The following is a 20,111-nucleotide window of genomic DNA, read 5'->3' as shown; positions in this document are numbered from 1 at the left end:
ATACAGTCCACCCTCCAAAGCATCCATTTCCTCCAGGAAAACTGACCTCTGTCGTCTGGATATGAGCTATAATTCCAAGGGATCCCCAGGTCCCACCTATCCCTACACTAAGGATAAAAGCTGCAGTACGCATGAAGGAACAGCTGGTATTGGTACTTGACTCTACTACAAACCTGGTGCTGACACAGCAGTAGCTGCCTCTAGCAGCATAAATTATTCTCCATTCCTGGGAAATGTGTTTGTGCTGCATGGGGAAGGAAACTTCATTTTGTTACAAAAGTTCAGTTCCAAAATACAGTGTTTATCAAAAGAAAGCTTTTCAGGAGCACCAATTTTCCCAAATGTACACCATATATAGAACATGCTACTGATTAAGAAAATGCTCAGGTAAGCAAAATGTGACCTATACAACAGCTATGAAATCATCCATGTCTAGAGTCTTCCAATCTTATACTGCTTTTTTAAAAAGAAAAGTGTTTCCTAACTTACCTGAACACTTTTGTAATTGAACTGTTCTCAGATTGTTGGACAGCTGCCATGCAGTTTGCCATAGTGTGTCCTCATAAATGAAGCTGTCTTTTTTTTAAAAAAAATGCAACTTCAGCATATTGAAAAATTGGCAAGGCCCATTTCCTGTTGCTCTTTAGCTCCTCAGCAGAGCTAAAACCAGCTTTAGTTTGCTTTGTTGTAGTTCAGATGCATGTCAACATGAGCTTTTTAGAATAGTTGGCATCAATATTTTTGTGTGGGCATTTTCATTCTAAGAAGTGTTACATACCTTGTATTAACAGCATGCAAAATTTTCTATGTTGAAGAAATCACACCTGCAATCTTTATTTTTCTTTCTAGATGGTACGTGGCATCTGGAAAGTTGTTGGGTTGCAACCTAGAGAATGTCTTGTATTTTACAGCTCCACAGCCATGGCTGCTTTTCTATTTCTCTTCTAGTCTCTGCCCCCTTGCACCTCAGATCTGCTGGAGCAACACTGTGCAGTATATTGCGATATAATAATGGAGGATAGATGGTGATACTGTGCCAGGAGATGCAGGGAAAACAGCAGCTGCTTTTCCCTTCTCTGCTGATGGGCTGTTAAAGAGACGGGAGGGTTCTGCAGATTGCAACCCGACAACCCAGCTTGTAATTTTCCTTTAGGCCCCTCTCCTTTCCTATGACCATCTCTCAATGGCTCCAAGTACAAGGACTGACAATGGTATTCCTGTGTTTCTCAGCTGCACTGTACAGTTTTGTAGGCAGCTTCAGCTCAGGTGTTCTTCTGCCAATCAAGTAGAGTGTTGAGAAACAGCACAGAATGGACGTGGCCTATTCTAGGCAGCATGTTTGGCTTCTAGTAATGAGCCCGGGGTGAAAGCACATGAAAAACACAACTATCTTCCTTTTACTTCTTCAGCTTGTATAGGAAGTTGTTCTTTGAACATATTCTATCTTGATCATAGGGTTCTTAGCTAGGATGGGGAGAGTAATTTACACTGGAATGCAGTCATTTAAGGACTTCCGAGGCGAAGAATAATGGCAAGTTATTTGTTTTGAAAACATTGCGTAAGAATGTATATGCTCAGAAATCACCCTTTCAACATCAGGCTGCCATTTGTTATCTAATTTATCTTATAGCTGTAAACTCAAATATTACTAATTCTGGTCTGCTTTTAACCTTCAGAACCATTATTTGGGATCATTAATTTGAAATTATTCTTTACATGTCCCAGACTTGCCACTATTTTGAAACATGTGAAATGGGGAGAATAGAGATCATTTCAGGGTCAAGTGGTAACAACTTCTTGAATTAGGTGTTCATATTCTCAAGGGTTAATTTTATGAGAAATTATCTTTCATTAAAAAAACAAGTATTTTCATTATTTGTTCTGTACACCCACTGTATGTTGTCGGTGTACTATAGTAGTCTCCTACTGCTACCACATTTTAATTACGTATGATGGATCATTCTTCTAGAAGTCAGTGAACACTTTTATAAGCCAATGAGAAAAGAGACCTAAATCACTGGTGGACATCAAGGGCAACTCTGAAACAGACATGAATTTGTAAATATGAGTTGACCCATGACTTGAACATATTATGTCAAGCTCTGCCTAGAGGTGATGAGGCATTATACTTACCAACCTAGTTGAATCTTGTGACACACTTCAGTCTGGACAATGACATTAAGTTAAATTGGAAGAAAGTAAAACCGGCATATCTCTCATGGCAACAGTGACATTGCTTGCTTGCAAAGATTATCTTTAGGAAATGTATCTTGCCTTTTTATAACATCACGTGTTGTTAGCACAAAGGCAGCTGACGGAACTGCTCTAAGCAAACCTACCTTGTCTGTCCTCTCCACATAGAAATACATGGCCTAGAGCAGTGTCTCTATTCATTACAATGAACTGTGTCTAAAATACAGTTTAATTTTATATAAAAAGATTTATCATATCTGGGAACATACACTCTGCAGAAGTGGCAATGCTCCTGGGGCAGCTTACAACATACCAAGGAGTTCTAGGCTTCATCCTGTTCCTATAAATCAGTCTTGCATTACTTCTGGGTGAAGGACAGAGTATGGACGGTTTTTGAGATAGTAATGTTTCTTGTTGTGAAAAGGCATACTTGATGACCTATGAGTTCATGTTTTGTTGGTGGTGTGATTACGAGCAGTCTCTGTCAGTCTTTGAGATGAGAGTGGTAAAAGGGAGAGGAAAAGAGGTGGGCAACTAGTATCAACCTTGGGCTATGTAACTTTAAAATGAAGCAGTTGAAACAGTGCTGGAATTTATTGAGTTAGTCCCTATTTTCTTGGTGTAACATTTTCCCACATAAGCCATTAGGGAACTGTCTGCTAACTGTTGGGATATGAACACAACTAATTGGGTATGCAAAAGATTTTGATTACAAGTCTACATGTATTGCAAGTGTCATATTCCAGTAAGTCAGGAAGAGCTGTGGGTAGTTGAAGTCTATTAACATAATATAAATATTAAATTTTAGGAAGTGCCCAAGGTCTACAATGACTATGTGTATGAGACAGGCTCACCAAATAGGAAAGTTTAATGTCCTATATGATACTGGTTTATTCTCCTTCTTCTAGAGGATCTTTAGTTTGTTCGTTTTCCCATTTTTTGGAGGTTACATAAGCATGCTGTCCAGAACCCTTATACAATGAACATCTTATCACCGTTTTCTGTTTAAGATGTATGGTCTTGCCTGTAAGGCTAAGTGTGTAATCTCACCTAGGATAAACAAATTGGTTGAAGAAATTTTAGTTCCTGATTTTATTTTACAATCTGTTGACATCTGCAGAACAAACAAACCCAGAACACCCTCCGATTTGTATAAGGGAATCTTGTATGCCATTTAACCTGGTTCTTTTACTATATTTTCTTCTTTTTTTATTCTTCTTAATTTTCTGTTTCTAAAACTGCACTCAAGATGCCTTTGCAGCTTCTCCTGGTGAAGCCCCGGCAGCACCTGAAGGGGCAGCGGCACCAGCTACCCCAACCCCTGTAGCCGCAGCTCTTGATGCATGTTCAGGAAATGGTGGGTTCCATCTCATTAGCTAGTCTGTCATTGTTGTGTTTGTTGTACTGTTGAAACTGAACTACATGGCAGTATGTTTGCGTCCTTATTAAAGTTTGAGTGATGATGCTACTTTGCCCAGAGAATTCCCAAATCTTGAAAATCCAGAGCAGTGTGTTGTGCCATTTTTGTTAGGCACTATTTCTACTAATGTATCTTTTGTTTGTTTGGCTTATACTGACCAGTTGTTTTCCAGCCTCTTATAATGGTGTTGCTAAACCTTCAGAAGTAATCCTAATATAATAAAATACCCCTTTTTTAGGACAGACAAAAGGCTGGATTTATCCATTAGGAAACTAATGGAATGAGAAGTGTGTGTGTCTGTGTGTGTGCGCTGCACTGTACTTTATCTGTGTGTGTGGTTTTAACCCACAGTATGTGTGCTTTCTCCCAATTTCCTTCCCTACTGATCCTATGTATATATTCTGCCCTTTCCTTTTTACAAGACCCCTTTGCCCCATCTGAAGGCAGTGCAGAGGCTGCTCCTGAGCTGGACCTCTTTGCTATGAAGCCAACTGAGACCAGCGTTCCTGTAGTTACCCCTACAACTAGTGCAGCCACTCCAGTTCCCGCAACTACTCCTACTCCAGCTGCGGCTGCTGCTCCTGCAGCCCCTGCTACAACTGCTGCCACTACTACCATTACCACCACTGCTACCACGTCTGCTACTACTACCACTACTACCACCACCTCTTCTGCTCCTCCTCCTGCTCTAGATATCTTTGGTGGTAATTGTTTTCAACTCTTTTTATTTTGTTCTTCAGTTAATTGATCTCAAATGTACAGCATATGCAAACAATCTTTTTGCATGTATACTGTATGTGACAATTATTATCTGAAGAATAAACATTCTCCAGATTGGAGCTGCAAAAAAAAAAAGTCCTGTTTTTCCAGAAATGAGTTAAAGACATATATATATGTGTGTGTGTGTGTGTATTCTTGATCTTAGATTTGTTTGAGTCTACATCAACTGAAGCCCCTGCAGCACCTAAGCCAGATGCTACTCCTAGCATAGATCTGTTTGGTACAGGTAAAGAATAGTATTACAATTTTTCCTTTATAATATCCCATTCTTCTTTTTCTAATAGTTCTAACACACACACACACACACACACCAGTTTGGCTGGTTTTGTGACATGTTAATTATATATTTTTCTCTCTCAAAACCTTCACTTACTTTCTCCTGGTTTTTCTTTTACTTCTGGAAGATGCTTTTTGCTCTCCACCAACTGGAGCTTCTCCTGTGCCTGAGAGTTCTCTCACTGGTGATCTGTTATCTGGTGAGTGCTTGTTATGTTGGCATAAATTTTCATTGTGCAAAATTTTCATTGTGCAGAAAGCAACATAACTGAAACGTACTTCAAAAACTCAGTTTTGAACTTGGGCCAAGGTAGGGCTGGAAAGCAAAGGATCCAGCAATAAAAGCAGAAGGTCTGGATCTGATCAGTAACTGGATGGGGAGACTTTCTAGGAATCTGTTGATTGTGGCCTTGAGTTCAGTGGTAAATAAAACTGTTAAATTTTAAGCATCTCATCATGGATGACTTAAGAACTTAGGCCAATTCACTCAACTAGGCCTCCAGTACTGTGGAAGATTCCAGGAGGTCAGTTTAATGAAATCCTTACAGCTGGGTCCCTGTTTCTAGCCATACATTCTTGGGCTGCTTTAAGCTTGTTTATATCCAACAAACTCCCCTTCTGTATAATGGAAAAAAATGATCAGCCTTCCAGAAGTATAGAGGTAACAATGACTGTGAAGTAATTTATAAAACTAAAAGCTACCATCATAAGGACACTTATGAGAGAACAAGGCCTGCTGAATGCAGTGAGACTTACTTCTAAGAAAACATGCTTAAGATCATGCTGCATATATACATGAAAAAACAAATAGTACTAGTGTGATAGCAGTCCTGTTAGTCATGGAATGGGGCTGTTAGTCATGGAATGAGATCATACCTACTAGCTGCCCCTTAATGAACATATTGAGCTTAACTTTACAGTTTGTACCTTACAGTTTTTACAGGGTATATAATGTACAAACAGTTGATATGTAGATAGACTTTAGAGGCCTTCAGTACACAGACTTCAGAGGCAGGGCCAGAGGGCACAATCTGGCATGCCTCTCCCCTTCCCGAGCACACCCAAAATACTCGTATACCCTCCCTTTCCCTTAAAAAATATCCAAGGTATCTTACAGCCAGTGAAATAAACGGAACAACTAGTATAGTGTCAACACAGTGCTTAAGTGCATTACAACAGTAGCAGCAGGAAGCAGAAAGGCAGATATTTGTCATATGTGTGGGAGAATACTGCACTAAGTGATGCCTGAAATGAATGTCTCTGGGGATGGCATTCCATAAATAGAGTGCTACTAAAGAAGAGGTCCTGTTCCCAGTCACTGAAGGTAAGGTATGTGGAGCAGGGCATCCAAAGCAGACCCTACCTCAAGTGGACTGAGATTATGTAGTTCTGAGAAAGACAACTGAGAGACTTGTATATGTAGACTTGCTCCCTCTGGGTCAGGGAGTGGTTTGCATAGATAAGACGCAAGAGGTTTCTGTGGGCAGATAAAACACAGTGTTTCCCCTTCCCCCACTTTTATCTCAAATTTGGAAATCTTGTTTTAACTGACTTCAGATGTAATGCTCAATGTTAGAACAGTTGCTCAGTTTGAAAGTTTCACAGATTATTTCTTGGGGCAGAGGGTTGCTAGCACTACAGCAGGGGTTAGGCAGACCTTTCGGCCCAAGTGCTTCTACCACCCCCATAACGTTTACCTTTGAAGATGTGGATGAACTGGTAAACAAAAGGAGTAGGGGTGACTGGGATTATGTTTGGCCAGGCACATGAGGCAGTGTCTCAGGGACTCTCCTCAGATCCAGCTGCTGTCTATGTGAATCCAGGAGGTGGTGGTAGGCATTAGTGATTCCTGTCACATTTCCTGTGCTGCTGGCCCCAGAAATTGCTACCAGCACCTCAGAGTATGCCTGGGCAGAGAACCAGCCCTATGTACTGAGCAAAATGGTCTGACATGCTGTTGTTTGGCAGGTGTAATAGGGGTTGCCTGTCCCTGTGGTAGACTGTTTTTAGGAAGTAATGCCCACAAGGTCAAGTCTGTGTTGAAGAGAAAAATTAAAAGAGATACAAAGAGGGAATCCCCCCCCCAATTTTCACAACCAGAGTACAGTATGGTTCCAGCTGGGGACATGAAACTACCCAGCTTTCTCTCCTTCCCTGGCTTAATCTCTAGCTCAGACAGCATCTGGAAAGGAAAGTGGTATCACAGTCACAACTAAGGTCTTGTTCTAGGGTCAGGTGGAGAAACTATGCTTCCTGCCTGGATCCTGAATAGTCTTCAAATTTCATTTCTGCTATGTTGATTGTAGATCTGTGGGTCTTTTCCTGCCTTCCTTATGTGCACAGGGAGAAAAGGCAGAAAGCTCAGGTGAACCATCTGGCTGAATCTGGAATTTGAGAAGAATGCTTGATTTAGTATCAGTTTGATAATGGCCTTAAGCAGTGTCAACTAAAATCATGTTTTGAAAGGTCAAAAAACCTGTACTTTAGGTGTGTTCCACATAGGGATGGGCTTGTATAGATTCCCCATTGCTGTTGCCAGTGCAGCAGAGTGGCAGTGGGGCTTCTACAGCAGCTTTCCCTGCATTTTCCCCACCCCAGTCTGTCATGGTGGCTATCCCCTGAATCAGGGGGGGCGGGGGGGGGTCTTTTCACTTCTTTAAATCAGTAATTAACAAAAATTTGTAACCTATTTTTAAAAACTATCAGGTTCTCTAAATTCCCAGCTTCCTTTTTTTTTTAAAAAAAAAAGCAAGTCTCTGGCCCTTTTTATAGAGGAGACATAAGGGGAAAGGCATGTCTCTTCACCGAAAGTGGTTAGATATTTGCTTTTTTGAAAAATGAAAGCTGGGAATTCAGAGAATGAGATTGGATTTGTATAAAGTTATAATGCTACAGTAATATACTGTGGATTTAAAAGCCTCCATCAGTGGGGGTGGAATGACTATGGGGGGAGTAGAACAGGGAACATGGCACCAGGTAGGGATGGGCCCAGGAAGATCCGAATTCTCTCACCAGTATAGGTGCCAACCTGGCTTTGCTGTGGGCTTTGTTGTGTGCTTTCCCAAATCACTACAGCAAAGCAGGTTTGGAACAGATTATAGGGAAGACTAGGAGAAAGCTGAGAGTTACACAGTGCTGTGGGCAAGTAGACCCCCCCCCCGACATCCTGATAACATCCATGCTGGGTCAAACAAACCTTAAATGACCTTGAAGTTGTAGTCTATTACCAACATTTAAACTAGAGTACAAAAACCTAGGATTTTTGAATACTATGAGGAAAAAATATGAAGGGCACTTGTGTTTATATTTTGAAATAATACGGTCACTGTATTGTTGAAGACCTGCTGTGATAGTGTGGATTTAAAGTAGTTGGCTCTCATCATTCCTGATTTGCTGATACTAAATATTGTCATGCTTACTGCAGTGGATGCATTTGCAGCACCATCGCCCCTGCCCACTGCTTCCCCAGCTAAAGTGGATCCGTCAGGTGTGATTGACCTATTTGGTGGTGGGTATTGCTCCGTCTCACCATTACAGAATTTCCCTTTTCATTTCTGCTCCATTCACTTCTACTTCCATGCTAGCGGTTAATTTTTTTTTTTGGCAGTGCTGTATATATTGCATTTTAACCACATACATTAGAAAACTTTGTCTAAGTCTGGTCACCTGTCATCATTATCTTTATCACCATTACATGCATGAAAATTGCTTTCTTGCTCAAGTAATAGAATTATTGTTGTTTTTACTAAGCAGTGATGCTTCTATTTGTTTCTGTTACCAGCTGCCTAATATTTCAAAGTAGTTGTAAGAAATGGGGTTTGGAATTGTTTTAAAATTGGAAGAGATGAAGATGATGCCACTTACATGGATTCCAATATAAAAAGCATTAAACTTCTTAGGGGTCATTTTCCTGTTTCCCTTAAGAACTGAATTTATGCTTGTACTATGACATAATGTCTAATGTTCTTTCAGTTATAATCTGTGTAGATAGCTGCATAATGTGGTCAAGTATAAATTACAAACTATTTTATTGCTTTATGCCTGAAACTGATAATTCAAGCCAGATTGTTCTATCTATTATTGCAATTTAAACGCGCGCACGCACACACACAAAACAACCTCAGATTAGTACATTAGCAACAGTTGGGAAATCTCAGGCATGAAAAAGATATATATTGCTGCTGGCATGTCAGCTGTATAAGAAGAGATGTTCTTTGGAGGTGGCAAAATTTCAGAATTAGCAGAACTGATGTAGATTTCACACATTGTTTGGCAGTGCACTCAAAGTTCGCTAAAAGTTTGTTAGAAATATTGAAGATAAAAAACATTAGTGAAACTTTTCCTTTCCAAAATGTTAGCATCCACAATCTTCTGTATGTTCTTCAGCCTCTTTACAAGTCTGGCCAGGGGCTGTGTTCTGTGTAGACAAATGGGCCTCTGTCTAGAGACTATTGACACTGAGAGCCATTTGCTCTGTGGGAGTACAGTGGGAGCTTTCCAGTTATGACTGGAATGACTTGCATTCATAGACCCTTTGATTGCATAGCAGGCATATGTGGCTGGGTGTGCAGTTTCTCTGGATAAAGCTCATATTAACCTTGAACTTCAAAAAATAACTGCTGGGTGACCACCTGACAAATGGTAGCTTACTGCTGTGGGAGTAAGCTGGCTTCTGTATTGCCTGCCAAGGAATCAAACAAATATTATTGCATCTCTGGATTTCTATTCAGATGCAGAAATGTGGTAAGACTTAAAAAGTGATTACATGTTATACTGCATGCAAGGTAGGGCACGGTAACTGCCACTTGGTAAAGGGTTATCTTTTTGGGTCCTTTCTTTGGTTTCTTTTTAATCAAATGATATGCAGACTAAACCACGACAGAGCTTGAAATTGGCCTTGTATCACCAATGGTCATTCCTCTGGTTGTAGCCATTGTTGTGTTTTATTCCAGGATTATGAATTAATATATTGATTGTCAAACCCTTTTGTCTCTATTGCTGCCTCATGGAAAACATGTAGATGCTTTTGGAAGTAGTGTTCCTGAACCCCAGCCTGCATCCCAAGCAGCTTCTGGCTCCTCTGCTTCTGCTGACCTGTTAGCTGGTAAGGAACAATTACGTGGAGTTTTTAGTAGTGTGGTGGCAGTTTTTAATAGTGTGGTGGTCTGATTATTTTTTCATAAAGTAGTTTTTTCTGGAAAACTCTTGAAAATTGAATCCAAAGGTCTCTTCTGCTAGTGGAATGGCACTTATATGGGTGGAGGATGGAGGGTGATTTGGGGAGGAGGGGCTGAATTTCCCTCCTCCCAGTGCAGACTTGGACTTGGCTAATGGTTATATTATTCATGAGGGTCCTCTGACCCCTCAGAGCAAAATTTTGGAAGGATCGATGGGCTGCAGGATGAGAGGGAGGCGGGACAGTGCTTGTTATACTAGTAATATGGATAACTCAACCCAGCATGCTGCAATTTCTTTTGGGGGTATAGAAAAATATATTTCTCTGTTCTAGTGACTGGAATGAATAGCTCTGTGGTTTGGATCCACCAGGAAATGTCTGTGGATAGAAGGAATCACCACCCAAGAAGTGTTGTTTCCATGTCTCCCACACACACACAGTGCAGTCCAAAATGTCCACTGTAATGTTGCTCCTGGAGGATGGAAACACCCAAGAACAGCATGTGTGGAGGGAGGAATTAGCAAAAATTGCCCTCACGTGACATCACATATATGGAGATTCCCTGGATTCAAGCCATTAGTTACAAGTTTATGATATGCTTGGCAGACTTCTTCAGCTCTGATTTACTCCATTTAGGCATGAAATTAGTATATTAACAAATGATTAATATTTACTACTAAGAATAATTCAACACAGTCTTGGTAATTGGGTGGACAACTTGAGACATAGCTTACATGTAAAAATAATTGGGCTAGAACTGAGGTAACGTGAGGGAATTTCCTTTTCTGAAGCAGCATTCACTGTACGCATACAACTCTTAACAGAGAACGGGAAAATGAAGTTTGAGTCCAGTGGAACCTTTAAGACCAACGAAGTTGCATGTTGGTCATGAGTGTTACGTTCTACAGTCTGTGTATTTTTTTAACCAATCTCAAGACGGGCACTATTTATGTCACTGTCTTCCACAAGAACCGGAATGCTTTCAGCAAGAGTTTCCTTTTGGGCTACCTATTGCCTGCTGACCCTGCTGCTAGAAAAGCAAAGCTAGTAACATGTCAGTTAACCCTCATGAAAAGTAGGCAAATCCAAAGCAGCATTACATTTTAGGCTGTACTTCAAGGTCTCAAATTAGCTTTTCTTAACTTTGGATCCATAGATGGATAAAATACATGCACTATTCTGATTCTTTAAAAATGAAAATGTGCCTCAGGACACTGCCATTGTGAGTGGAGTTTAACCCTTTTCCATGGGACTTCTTTCAATTAAAAATTGCTGCTTCTTCAATTAAATCCCCCCTGCAGGGTTAACTGCTCCTTTCACCTCTAGTCAAATTTGATCTCTAGTCAAATGCCTTTGGTCTTCAAAAAAGTTAAAAGACAATTGCACTACTCTATAAGGAATGTTGCACACATCTATGTAAGACATAGTGTGAAGGCACATGAATTATCTTCTTCTCAGAGGTAAAGCAGTTCTGAAGACTGGCCAGTGTCTGCATGGGAGAATGCTCAGAAACAGTCTGGAATTTGCCTTGAGTGACATGGAAGAATGGTAGAATATAAATACAACACAAGATCTGTGTCCATTGTCTAATATGACCCAGTTTCACGTGGCAGCCAAAGAAACGAACATACAACCTAACTTTGTAAACATGGTTTTGTAACTTTAAGAAGAAATTGCTTTTCTCACAGAAACTGCACTGCAGGACTTGGAAAGAGCACATGCAGCCTCTGCTTGGCCCTTGGTTGAGCAGAATTGTTACTATAAACCATCCTTCAGCATTGTGTGAAAACTGGCTTGCCAACATTCATGCTTCGGTTTTTGGCCCATGGGTGGTTACACAATTGCTCCATACTGTAGAAGTGTGGGAAACTTGGAGTTCTTCAGAACTGGGGTTATGAGTTACCATAGAGAGCACCCCACTGCTCAGGAAGTAAAAGTTTTTTCTGGGACATGCTCGCATTCTATCCTTCAAGAGTGAGTACTGGTGAACCACAACTGATGGGATGGGCGATGGCTATCCATGAAACCTATATTTGCTAAATTTGAGGGTGGTGATGGTAGCCGAGGGGCAGCTTTGGCCACTCAAGATATAGAAGAGGTGTAATACAAGAGAATGAGTCAAGGAGGCACATGTGCCTTCCCGAGCTGTTCATGAAGTTCTGCTTAAGGGAATTATGTATGTATTTTGATATATTTGAATGTGCACCTGTTGACTTAAAGGTATAACTCACTCCTGGCTCTTTCACCTGTTAAAGGCTTTGGAGGTTCTCTTATTGCCCCATCTCCATCACCTTCCCCTGTTACACCAGCCCAGGCTAGTCTACTTCAGCCCAATTTTGAAGCAGCTTTTGGAGCAACTCCTTCCCCATCCCCTGCTGGCAGTTCATTTGATCCCTCAGGTGAGTTAAAGCATTTCCAAACTAACACGCCTCCCTCCATTTCTGTTACCAGTTCTATCTGATACATAAAGGCACTCTAAATTTCCTGGTATTTGTAAACATTTTCCTGCCTATACCCAGAATTAAACTTTGTTGGTCTTAAAGGTGCTACTGGACTCAAACTTTGTTGTTGCTTCAGACCAACACAACTACCCACCTGACTCTGTCTTTCTGCCTAGTGTTCTACTGGAATAAGTACATTTCTAGCACATTATTCTAATGTAAAATGTGAAGGATACTTACTTCTGTTATCTTTTGTAATGTTTCATTACATATGAAAAATAAGTGCACATACCTTCTCTTTGCATGTGCTTTATGCATGCTTGTTTAAAAGAAACTGCTAAATTTGCCAATGTCTATATTCAATATATGGATTTGTGGTCCTTGCTATTATTGCAGAGCCTTTCCTAAGCATGCCTGGCACCAGAAGTTAAACAAAAATAAGTGCCAGGGTGACTTTTCCCTTGCTGTTAAGCTTAATCTTTCATCACTGCTCTGTCGTTTTGTTTGTATCTCTTTCATTCTATACTTCCATGCTGGGGCCTTGCTTCAAATATGCAATTTGGGTGAGTTGTGCAACAGAATAAATAAAAACCAAATATTTAGTACTGCTTTGCTTTCATTTGATTGCTTGCCAAAGAATACTGCAGCTCTGCTTACTAACATTAGCATGCACATCAGATGTGTATTTGCCATGTAACATAGGATTAACTTAGAAATTTCTGTTTGATTATAGTTACAGAGAAGCACCATTGGGATTGGGGGGTGGGGGTGGAATCTGCTTTCATAAGGTGATGCCTGAGCTAGAAAAACTAAACCATCCATGTGAATATTGGATTTGTTCTGATAAATTTTAAAGCTATCCTTTTAAGCATACAATATCTCTTAGCAGTAAATACTAGAAAATGGAAAATTTAGGTTGGAAAATCCACCTTGAAGTTACTATTATGAATCTTCTTTGGGTTTTTTAGAACTGTATGTGTGTGTTTTCCAACACATGTGTCTTTAACATATAAGTATTTATGAAAAATTTGGTATTCTGTACATCTGTTCTAAGGAGTTCTTTCCACTTGAAATTTTCTTTGGTTTTTTTAAGCTTCTTCATGGTAGGTCATTTTTCTGACCAGAGGCAGCTCTTCCTGAAATCACAGCCACCCATTCAGTCTGTCACCACTAATGTAGTCTGTTACAGGAACAGTCTGTAACCTTTCCCAGAAGAATGGCCCAGCTGTATGTCATGAAGTATGCTGCAACGTGCTGTTGGGTGAAAAGCCTGCAAGGTCAAAAGCACTTGGTACAGAGAAAATCCAGGGAGATATATTGACACTTGCCTCTGAATCCCAAGTGGAATTGTTGCCTAGTAAAATCACGAAACTTCCTCTTTCTCATGTCTCACAACAATCTCTATTGGGTCTGTTCAGATGTCATCCTCTCTTGTCCACATTTGTCCCAAGAGACTGGAGACTAGCCTTCAGTGTTTAAATTGACCAGTTGTCACCTTCCCCTAATAAAAAGAAGAAGAAACAGACAACCAAAGACTCCATTGATGCACTCTCTATATATCAGAAAACATGAATATTTTTTTCATATTTATAACTCAGCAGTAATGACAATGTACTTCAATAGGTATTTGGTGCCATTCTATGTTTCCTCCATGTTACATGGCTATTTGACTAATCAGGTGTGATATTTCTGAATTCATGTATCAGTTGTTTCTTTCCCTCATGGTGGAGAATAGTATATATTCATAGTCTTTCCATGTGTCCAAATGGGCCATGAGGTAGACATGATACAGGATAATGGCAAAAAGCCACGAGAAAGTTCTTGTAGAATAGTAGTATGTGGATTAGCCCTAATCTTGTAAATAGATTCGTTTAAACACTCTGTGGGTGCAGTCAGATGGCATGCTGAGAGCGGGTTAAACTGCTCTGGTTCTAACCGGATTATATTTGATCTGGATAATCACGATCACACTTACCTCCCTTATCCCGCCTCACCATGCAGTCATGTCGCTCCCTGGCGTCTACACTACTGACGTACGGGGGCGTGTGGTGGTGGGTTTTTAAAAAATTTTCCTCAGTTTGCACATGCACATAGGCGTCCCTCTGTAGAAGGGGGGGAAACTATCATGGTGCATGCGCAGAACCACCAGGGCGAATCAATCCAACCCCTCCAACAAAAGACTTCCCTTTAAATGTTTGACCTGAAAATTGCCTCCGTGAGATGCTGAACTTATCTAAACGCTAAAACAAGTGACCATTAATGTCGGTTTTCTAAACACGGTGGCGGAGCTCCACCTATGCGCACACTGCCAACACATAAAAAAATGGTGGTCGAAAAGCGGAAGCCTTGGGTAGCTTTCGAGTGGGGAGGGGGTTTAAACCGGAAGTAGCTCAACACCGCAGGAGCGATCAGACGTCAGAAAAGTGCGGCTAGAACCGGAGAAAACACCACTTGGGGACCTGGTAACACCACTTGGGGACCTGGTAACAAAATACTCCATTTTAAAGGGGGTTTGAGCCGGAAACCGATGGCTGGGAACGGTGCGTAGATGTTGGGTGTGTGAACTTGGATATAAAATCCATTACTAAAGTGTGCTGAAAGCGGACTAAATGGCCCATCTGAACACACCCACACACACACAAACACACTTTTGTTTCCCAGCTGCATTTCATAACTGGTTTGAGGAACAACATTCCTCATTGGATATGCAGGGTGTACAATAGCTTAAGATGGGTTTTAAAATAACATGCATCTGTGACTGTTTAGGCACATATCACCATGCTCCGTATTCATTAGAATAATTATTTCCTGAATTATTGTACATTCCAGTGTGCTAATGATATACCATGCATGTCATCTGTTGATGTTGTTGATGTCATGTCTGTGTCATTAAGATGCATAGTGACTGTATTACAGATCTCATGCTTTGACCCTTGCATTAAGGCTGTTGAAAGGCTGTTGCCCTAAACTACAAATCTCCTTACATTTTTCAGTGTTTGATGGCTTAGGTGACCTCCTTATGCCAACCATGATGCCATCCGGTCAATCCTTACCCACTTCAGGCACATCCAGTGCTGCTGCTTCAGCTGCAACCAAAGGCCTTGGGAGTGATCTTGATTCCTCTCTTGCGAACTTAGTAGGAAGTAAGTCATTTAAACAGCTGGGTTTGAGAGTTGTGTGTGTGTTCTTGTGATCACATATTTTGGTTGCTGGAATATAGGGGCTTTCCTCAGTGTGTGCCTCTGACAGTTACTGGCGAAGAGGCTGTACTTGTTTCCCTATATAGAGGATGAAAGCATATGATTAGATTTTCATTTATTCAGTGGCAGCCAATTCCTGTTATCATCCTGAACTTGACACTGAGAGCCAGCATTTTTGTAGTGCTGAGTACAGCAAACTATTGTTTCCTTTAAAGAGAAATGTAATGTTGATGCTCTGAAGAATAGCACATTAAACAGAGGAGTTATATTTGAAATAAAATGGCGAGGTCTTTAAAGTCTCTGGTCACATTTTAATACATTCACACATTACTTACATTCACTTTTGCAGATCTTGGAATTTCTGGTACCACATCAAAGAAGTAAGTAGCTGGTGAAATCAAAACTCCAGAGATCAAAATGCTTCTCAGTAGTGTATTCTTTGCTAATGTAAATCAGTATTTTTAAAATTTTCATTTATGCCTTACTTTTCTCCTCAATGGTTTCTCAATGTGGCTTCCAACATCATTACAGTTGAGTATTATTACAGTGTTGAATGTATTAGTTGGCTTTTTATAGACTTTTGGTTCCTTTTTTTTTAAGTACCCGGTTGGGTACACTTTTATTACTTTACATATTATATACAAACCAACATACATACTACATGTTAACAAAAGGATTAAAATAGGAACATTCTGTGTCATTGTGGGGCTCTTCTGTCTTAGGGGAGACCTTCAGTGGAATGCAGGAGAGAAAAAGTTAACAGGAGGAGCCAACTGGACACCAAAAGTAGCACCTGCCATGTGGTCAACCGGAGTTCCTCCAAGTGGTCCAATAGTACGTAGCATTTGTGCAGAATTTATGCAAACATTGTTGATAGGGAAAATTTGTTACTGCAGTAGTAAACCTAGATATGTGCAAAAGTAGTATAGTCAGCCAAGAATCTTCACCTTACTAGGTAGCCTATTTGCCATCACAAGATATGATATGTATTTTTACTAATTCAATTTTAGGAAATATATCCCATTCTGCTGAATATAGATTAAATAACACCATCATTTAAACATGGGTAAGCCAGGGCGGGACTCACCATGGGTTCCGTTTGCAGTGGGATGGGGGGAGGGCAGGGGCTGCCATGGCAGTTCTTCCTGAGGAGGGGGGTGGTCCCGCGGCAAACTCAGCAAGCAGGGGATGGCTGGTGGGGTGAGGCACCCAGGTTGCTACTTAGGGTGCTGTGCCGCCCCTGCTTACCATCTCTCCACCATCCTCCATTTACTCAGATTCAGTAAAAGTTCTGCTCAGTGGTAACATACACTGGAGCTTTCTTGTGAAATGAATGAGAGATAGAGTTTGATCTTGGAAAGCTTGGCACAAGTCTTGGTACACTGCAATATTTTGGATTTTGGCAGCTACATGGAAATTATTTCTTCTCAAAGCAAATAAATGAGTTGGAAGTCAGGCTGTTAGAAGACCTACATGATTATATGCGAAAATAGCTAATGAGGTTAAATACTTTTTCAAAAGTAGGAAGTACTATAGAAAGATTTCAAGCATTTTGGAGAATTCAATGAGCTAAATTGATGTACAGTGAAAATTTTTTTTAACACAAACAATAACTTCAGCAGCTAAAAAGGCAGTGTAGAATTATATACTGAGTGCTACCTGTTCCTTTAATGGTAACTTTATCTTGAAGTAGACTGGTTTTTACAGAGTTGATACTGTGTAAATTTTGAGTCAGTTGGTGAAGCGTTTTGTTTTGGTTTTGTTATGGTTTTCTAGGCAGGATCTGTGCCTCCAGCAGGTGCTGCTGCTCCTACATCGGGTGCCCCCTCTGCACAGCCTGGATCAGGATTTGGAATGGTGAGCAAAAACTACAAACTATTCATACGTTTCTTTGTTAAGTACAATAACTGATTAAGACACAATAATAGGAATGATTACTGTCACCTGCCATATCTCCCAATCAATGTTTACATCCTTTTGTATTGCTTATGGCCAATATTCTGTACTTTCTGCACTTAAAGTTGACTTGAAACACCACTAAAAGCAGATATAATGTTGAAGCAAGTTGAGCAATCTTTTTTTATATAATTTTTATTATTTTTCAACACACAACACGAATATCAACAAAAACACACACAAAACAAGTAAAATATTAATCTGGAGCACTTTCCATTGATTGCACTAAAACTTTTGCTTTTTTTTACAGCAATCATTTCTTTATGCACCTATTCTACTACTTTATATATGCACAGGGCTATTTTTGATCCGGAATGCCCCGGAACGGCATTCCAGCTGGCTTCCAAGCCCACCCCTCCCTCGCCAAAAGCCCTGCTCCACAGTCATGACCAGTGTTCCCTCTAAGCTGAGTTAGCATGAGCTAGCTCAGTTTTTTAGCCTCCGGCTCACACATTTTCCTCTTGGCTCAGGAAGGAAGGCTACGGGGCAAACTGATTTATTCAGTAGCCAAATCGCTCGCTCACAACTTTAATGCCAGTAGCTCACAGAGTATAATTTTTGCTCACAAGACTCCACAGTTTAGAGGGAACATTGGTCATGACCCCCACGTAGAGGAAGTGGCGAGCCTTGGTGCAGCCCGGGCTGCCCGCATCATCCCCACTCCCATTGTTTAGTTTTATTATTACGGTCTTAAGACCAGCATACAATACAAACATTGTGGCTGCTGCTGCCATGGCGGCCAGTGCCTTCTTCTTCCTCCTCCTCCTCTTCCTACTGCGGGTCTCCTCTGCTGGCGGCAACAGCAGCAGCGAAAGGCAGACTGGGCACAGGCTCATTCCTGGCGGCAGGAGGTGGCGGCGGTTCCTGTTCCCCCAGGCTGGCGCCCCCGAGCCCTTCTCCAGCCGCTGCCCTCGCCTCAGGCTATAGCTGCCTCTTGCTGCAAGGCAGCCTAGCAAGAACAGAGGTTGCTGCCACCAGGGCCAGCCAGGGGGCAGCTCCCGATCTCTCCTCCCGCCCCCTGCTGTGCCCGCCCAAGGTCTTCTTCATCTGGGCCAGGGGAGGGGGAGGGGCGCCGAGAATGTAGCAATTCCATTCCGATGCAAATACTTGTGTTGAATTTCGAAAATTCTAGGGACGTAGGACCGGTGCTTCCTTTCCTGCTGTGAAATGAACCCTTTCCAGAAATGGAAAGAAAGGGAGAGAGGGAGGGCTTGGTATAGATCTGGCACCCCACAGTTCAAAGAGCTAGTGGTAAGCTTTACAACAGACCTGTAAGGTACGTTGGTGGGAAATTGATCAGCGCAGGGGAAAGTGAAACCAGTGACCTTGCAGATCACAGCTCCTTTTTCTTAGCTATGCCACCTTCTATAAATTAAACAAACAACAACAACAAAAAGCTGACCTAACTTACAAGGCTGATCTGCAAACCAAAACCCACTTAATTGGGGAGCAAATCCCATTTGTGAAATTTGCTTCTGGGCAGACAAACATCTTCGGTGTAAAATAGAAAGCAGCAGAGGAGGGTGGATTTATTTTTCGTTCTAATGTTAAAATTGTGAGCTTTTCTGCCCCTAAGCGCCACTTATTTGCAAGAGCAGTCAATGGATCTCAAGGGGCTTTACTTCCATGCAAATGTGTTTAGGCTCAGGGCAGAATGTCTTGGAAAAGTGGGGGGGCTCCGTTTCTAGCAGCTGCCCTGCGATTCTTCAGAATTAGTTGGCACCCAGTAAGTATGGTTCTCTCTCTCTCATGTATAGAGATATAGATTTTAAAAATGGCCTGCTCCGCTTTGGCCAGACTTCGCTGGCTCTTAATGAGTTAAGGAAAAGCAAGCAGAGGGAGGGAGCTTTGCCGTGTCTGTGGCTGCGTTTTAATCGACCATGATACCAAATCTGTCCTATTAGAAAGGTCTGTGCGACAGTTTTTTGCTTCTTGTTCTTCGGTGGCACGGCAATTCTGGTACATTGTACCCTTTTATTCTTGTGAATATGTGTGTAAACTGAAGTGCCAGTGTTCCCAAGCAAAAGGAGAGTCAGAGCTTGTGAGCAGGGATGCATGGCCGAGACAGATGTTCCTCCTCCTTGAGTCATCCAACCCCAGCTTGCTCCAAGGGAAGATGGAATCCCCTTCACATAATGCCAAGGAGCTGTTATTGCCACAGTGCAATCAATTCTTTGTCCTTAATCCAGTGAGGGATTGGATGATAGTTTATGGGTGAGTGGCTGTCCTAGAGAGTCCACCCACCATAAGACTGACTCATTTAAGAAAATACTTTTATTTATAGTCCTCCTTTCTTGGTGAGACTCAGGGCAGATTACAGAATATAGAACAGGGGGATCAAATAGCATAAGACATACAATGGACAATGCAATAGGATTAGGTTTTCAGAATTAGAGAACAATGTGAACAATAAACTGTCTAATTATGCTCTATTTAATCTTAAAAAGCAAGCAGCTGTGTTTGTGTGTGTGTGTGTGTGAGAGAGAGAGAGAGAGAGAGGAGTCGCAGACAACTTCTGGAGACAGGGACCCCACCAGGGGCTTGCAAGGCAAGTGAGAAGCAGAGGTGGTTTGCCATTGCCTTCCTCTGCAGAGTCTTCCTCCATGGTCTCCCTTCCAAGTACTGACTCTGCTTAGCTGCCAAGATTTGATGAGATCGGGTTATATCAT

The 20,111-nt window shown here is 41.4% G+C and overlaps 1 protein-coding gene across 1 annotated transcript in view; it reads left to right on the top strand.

Moving 5' to 3' along the window:
- Window positions 1-20,111, top strand: part of SNAP91 (synaptosome associated protein 91kDa) — a gene marked incomplete at its 5' end in the record, with an annotated part of 85,293 nt that overhangs the window by 58,645 nt on the left and 6,537 nt on the right. Inside the window, 11 exons of the mRNA XM_015415564.1 lie at window positions 3,443-3,550; window positions 4,036-4,317; window positions 4,539-4,619; window positions 4,798-4,869; window positions 8,094-8,177; window positions 9,690-9,773; window positions 12,101-12,244; window positions 15,280-15,429; window positions 15,836-15,866; window positions 16,209-16,320; window positions 17,263-17,343. Coding sequence (XP_015271050.1) covers window positions 3,443-3,550; window positions 4,036-4,317; window positions 4,539-4,619; window positions 4,798-4,869; window positions 8,094-8,177; window positions 9,690-9,773; window positions 12,101-12,244; window positions 15,280-15,429; window positions 15,836-15,866; window positions 16,209-16,320; window positions 17,263-17,343 — 1,229 coding nt within the window. The remainder of the gene's footprint in view (window positions 1-3,442; window positions 3,551-4,035; window positions 4,318-4,538; window positions 4,620-4,797; window positions 4,870-8,093; window positions 8,178-9,689; window positions 9,774-12,100; window positions 12,245-15,279; window positions 15,430-15,835; window positions 15,867-16,208; window positions 16,321-17,262; window positions 17,344-20,111) is intronic.

The sequence above is a fragment of the Gekko japonicus genome, unplaced genomic scaffold (assembly GCF_001447785.1).
Source record: "Gekko japonicus isolate JY-2015 unplaced genomic scaffold, Gekko_japonicus_V1.1 scaffold2023, whole genome shotgun sequence".
NCBI classification, from domain to species: domain Eukaryota; kingdom Metazoa; phylum Chordata; class Lepidosauria; order Squamata; family Gekkonidae; genus Gekko; species Gekko japonicus.
Note: the sequence above shows the minus strand (reverse complement) of the source record. Positions and strands in the feature narration are given on the sequence as shown.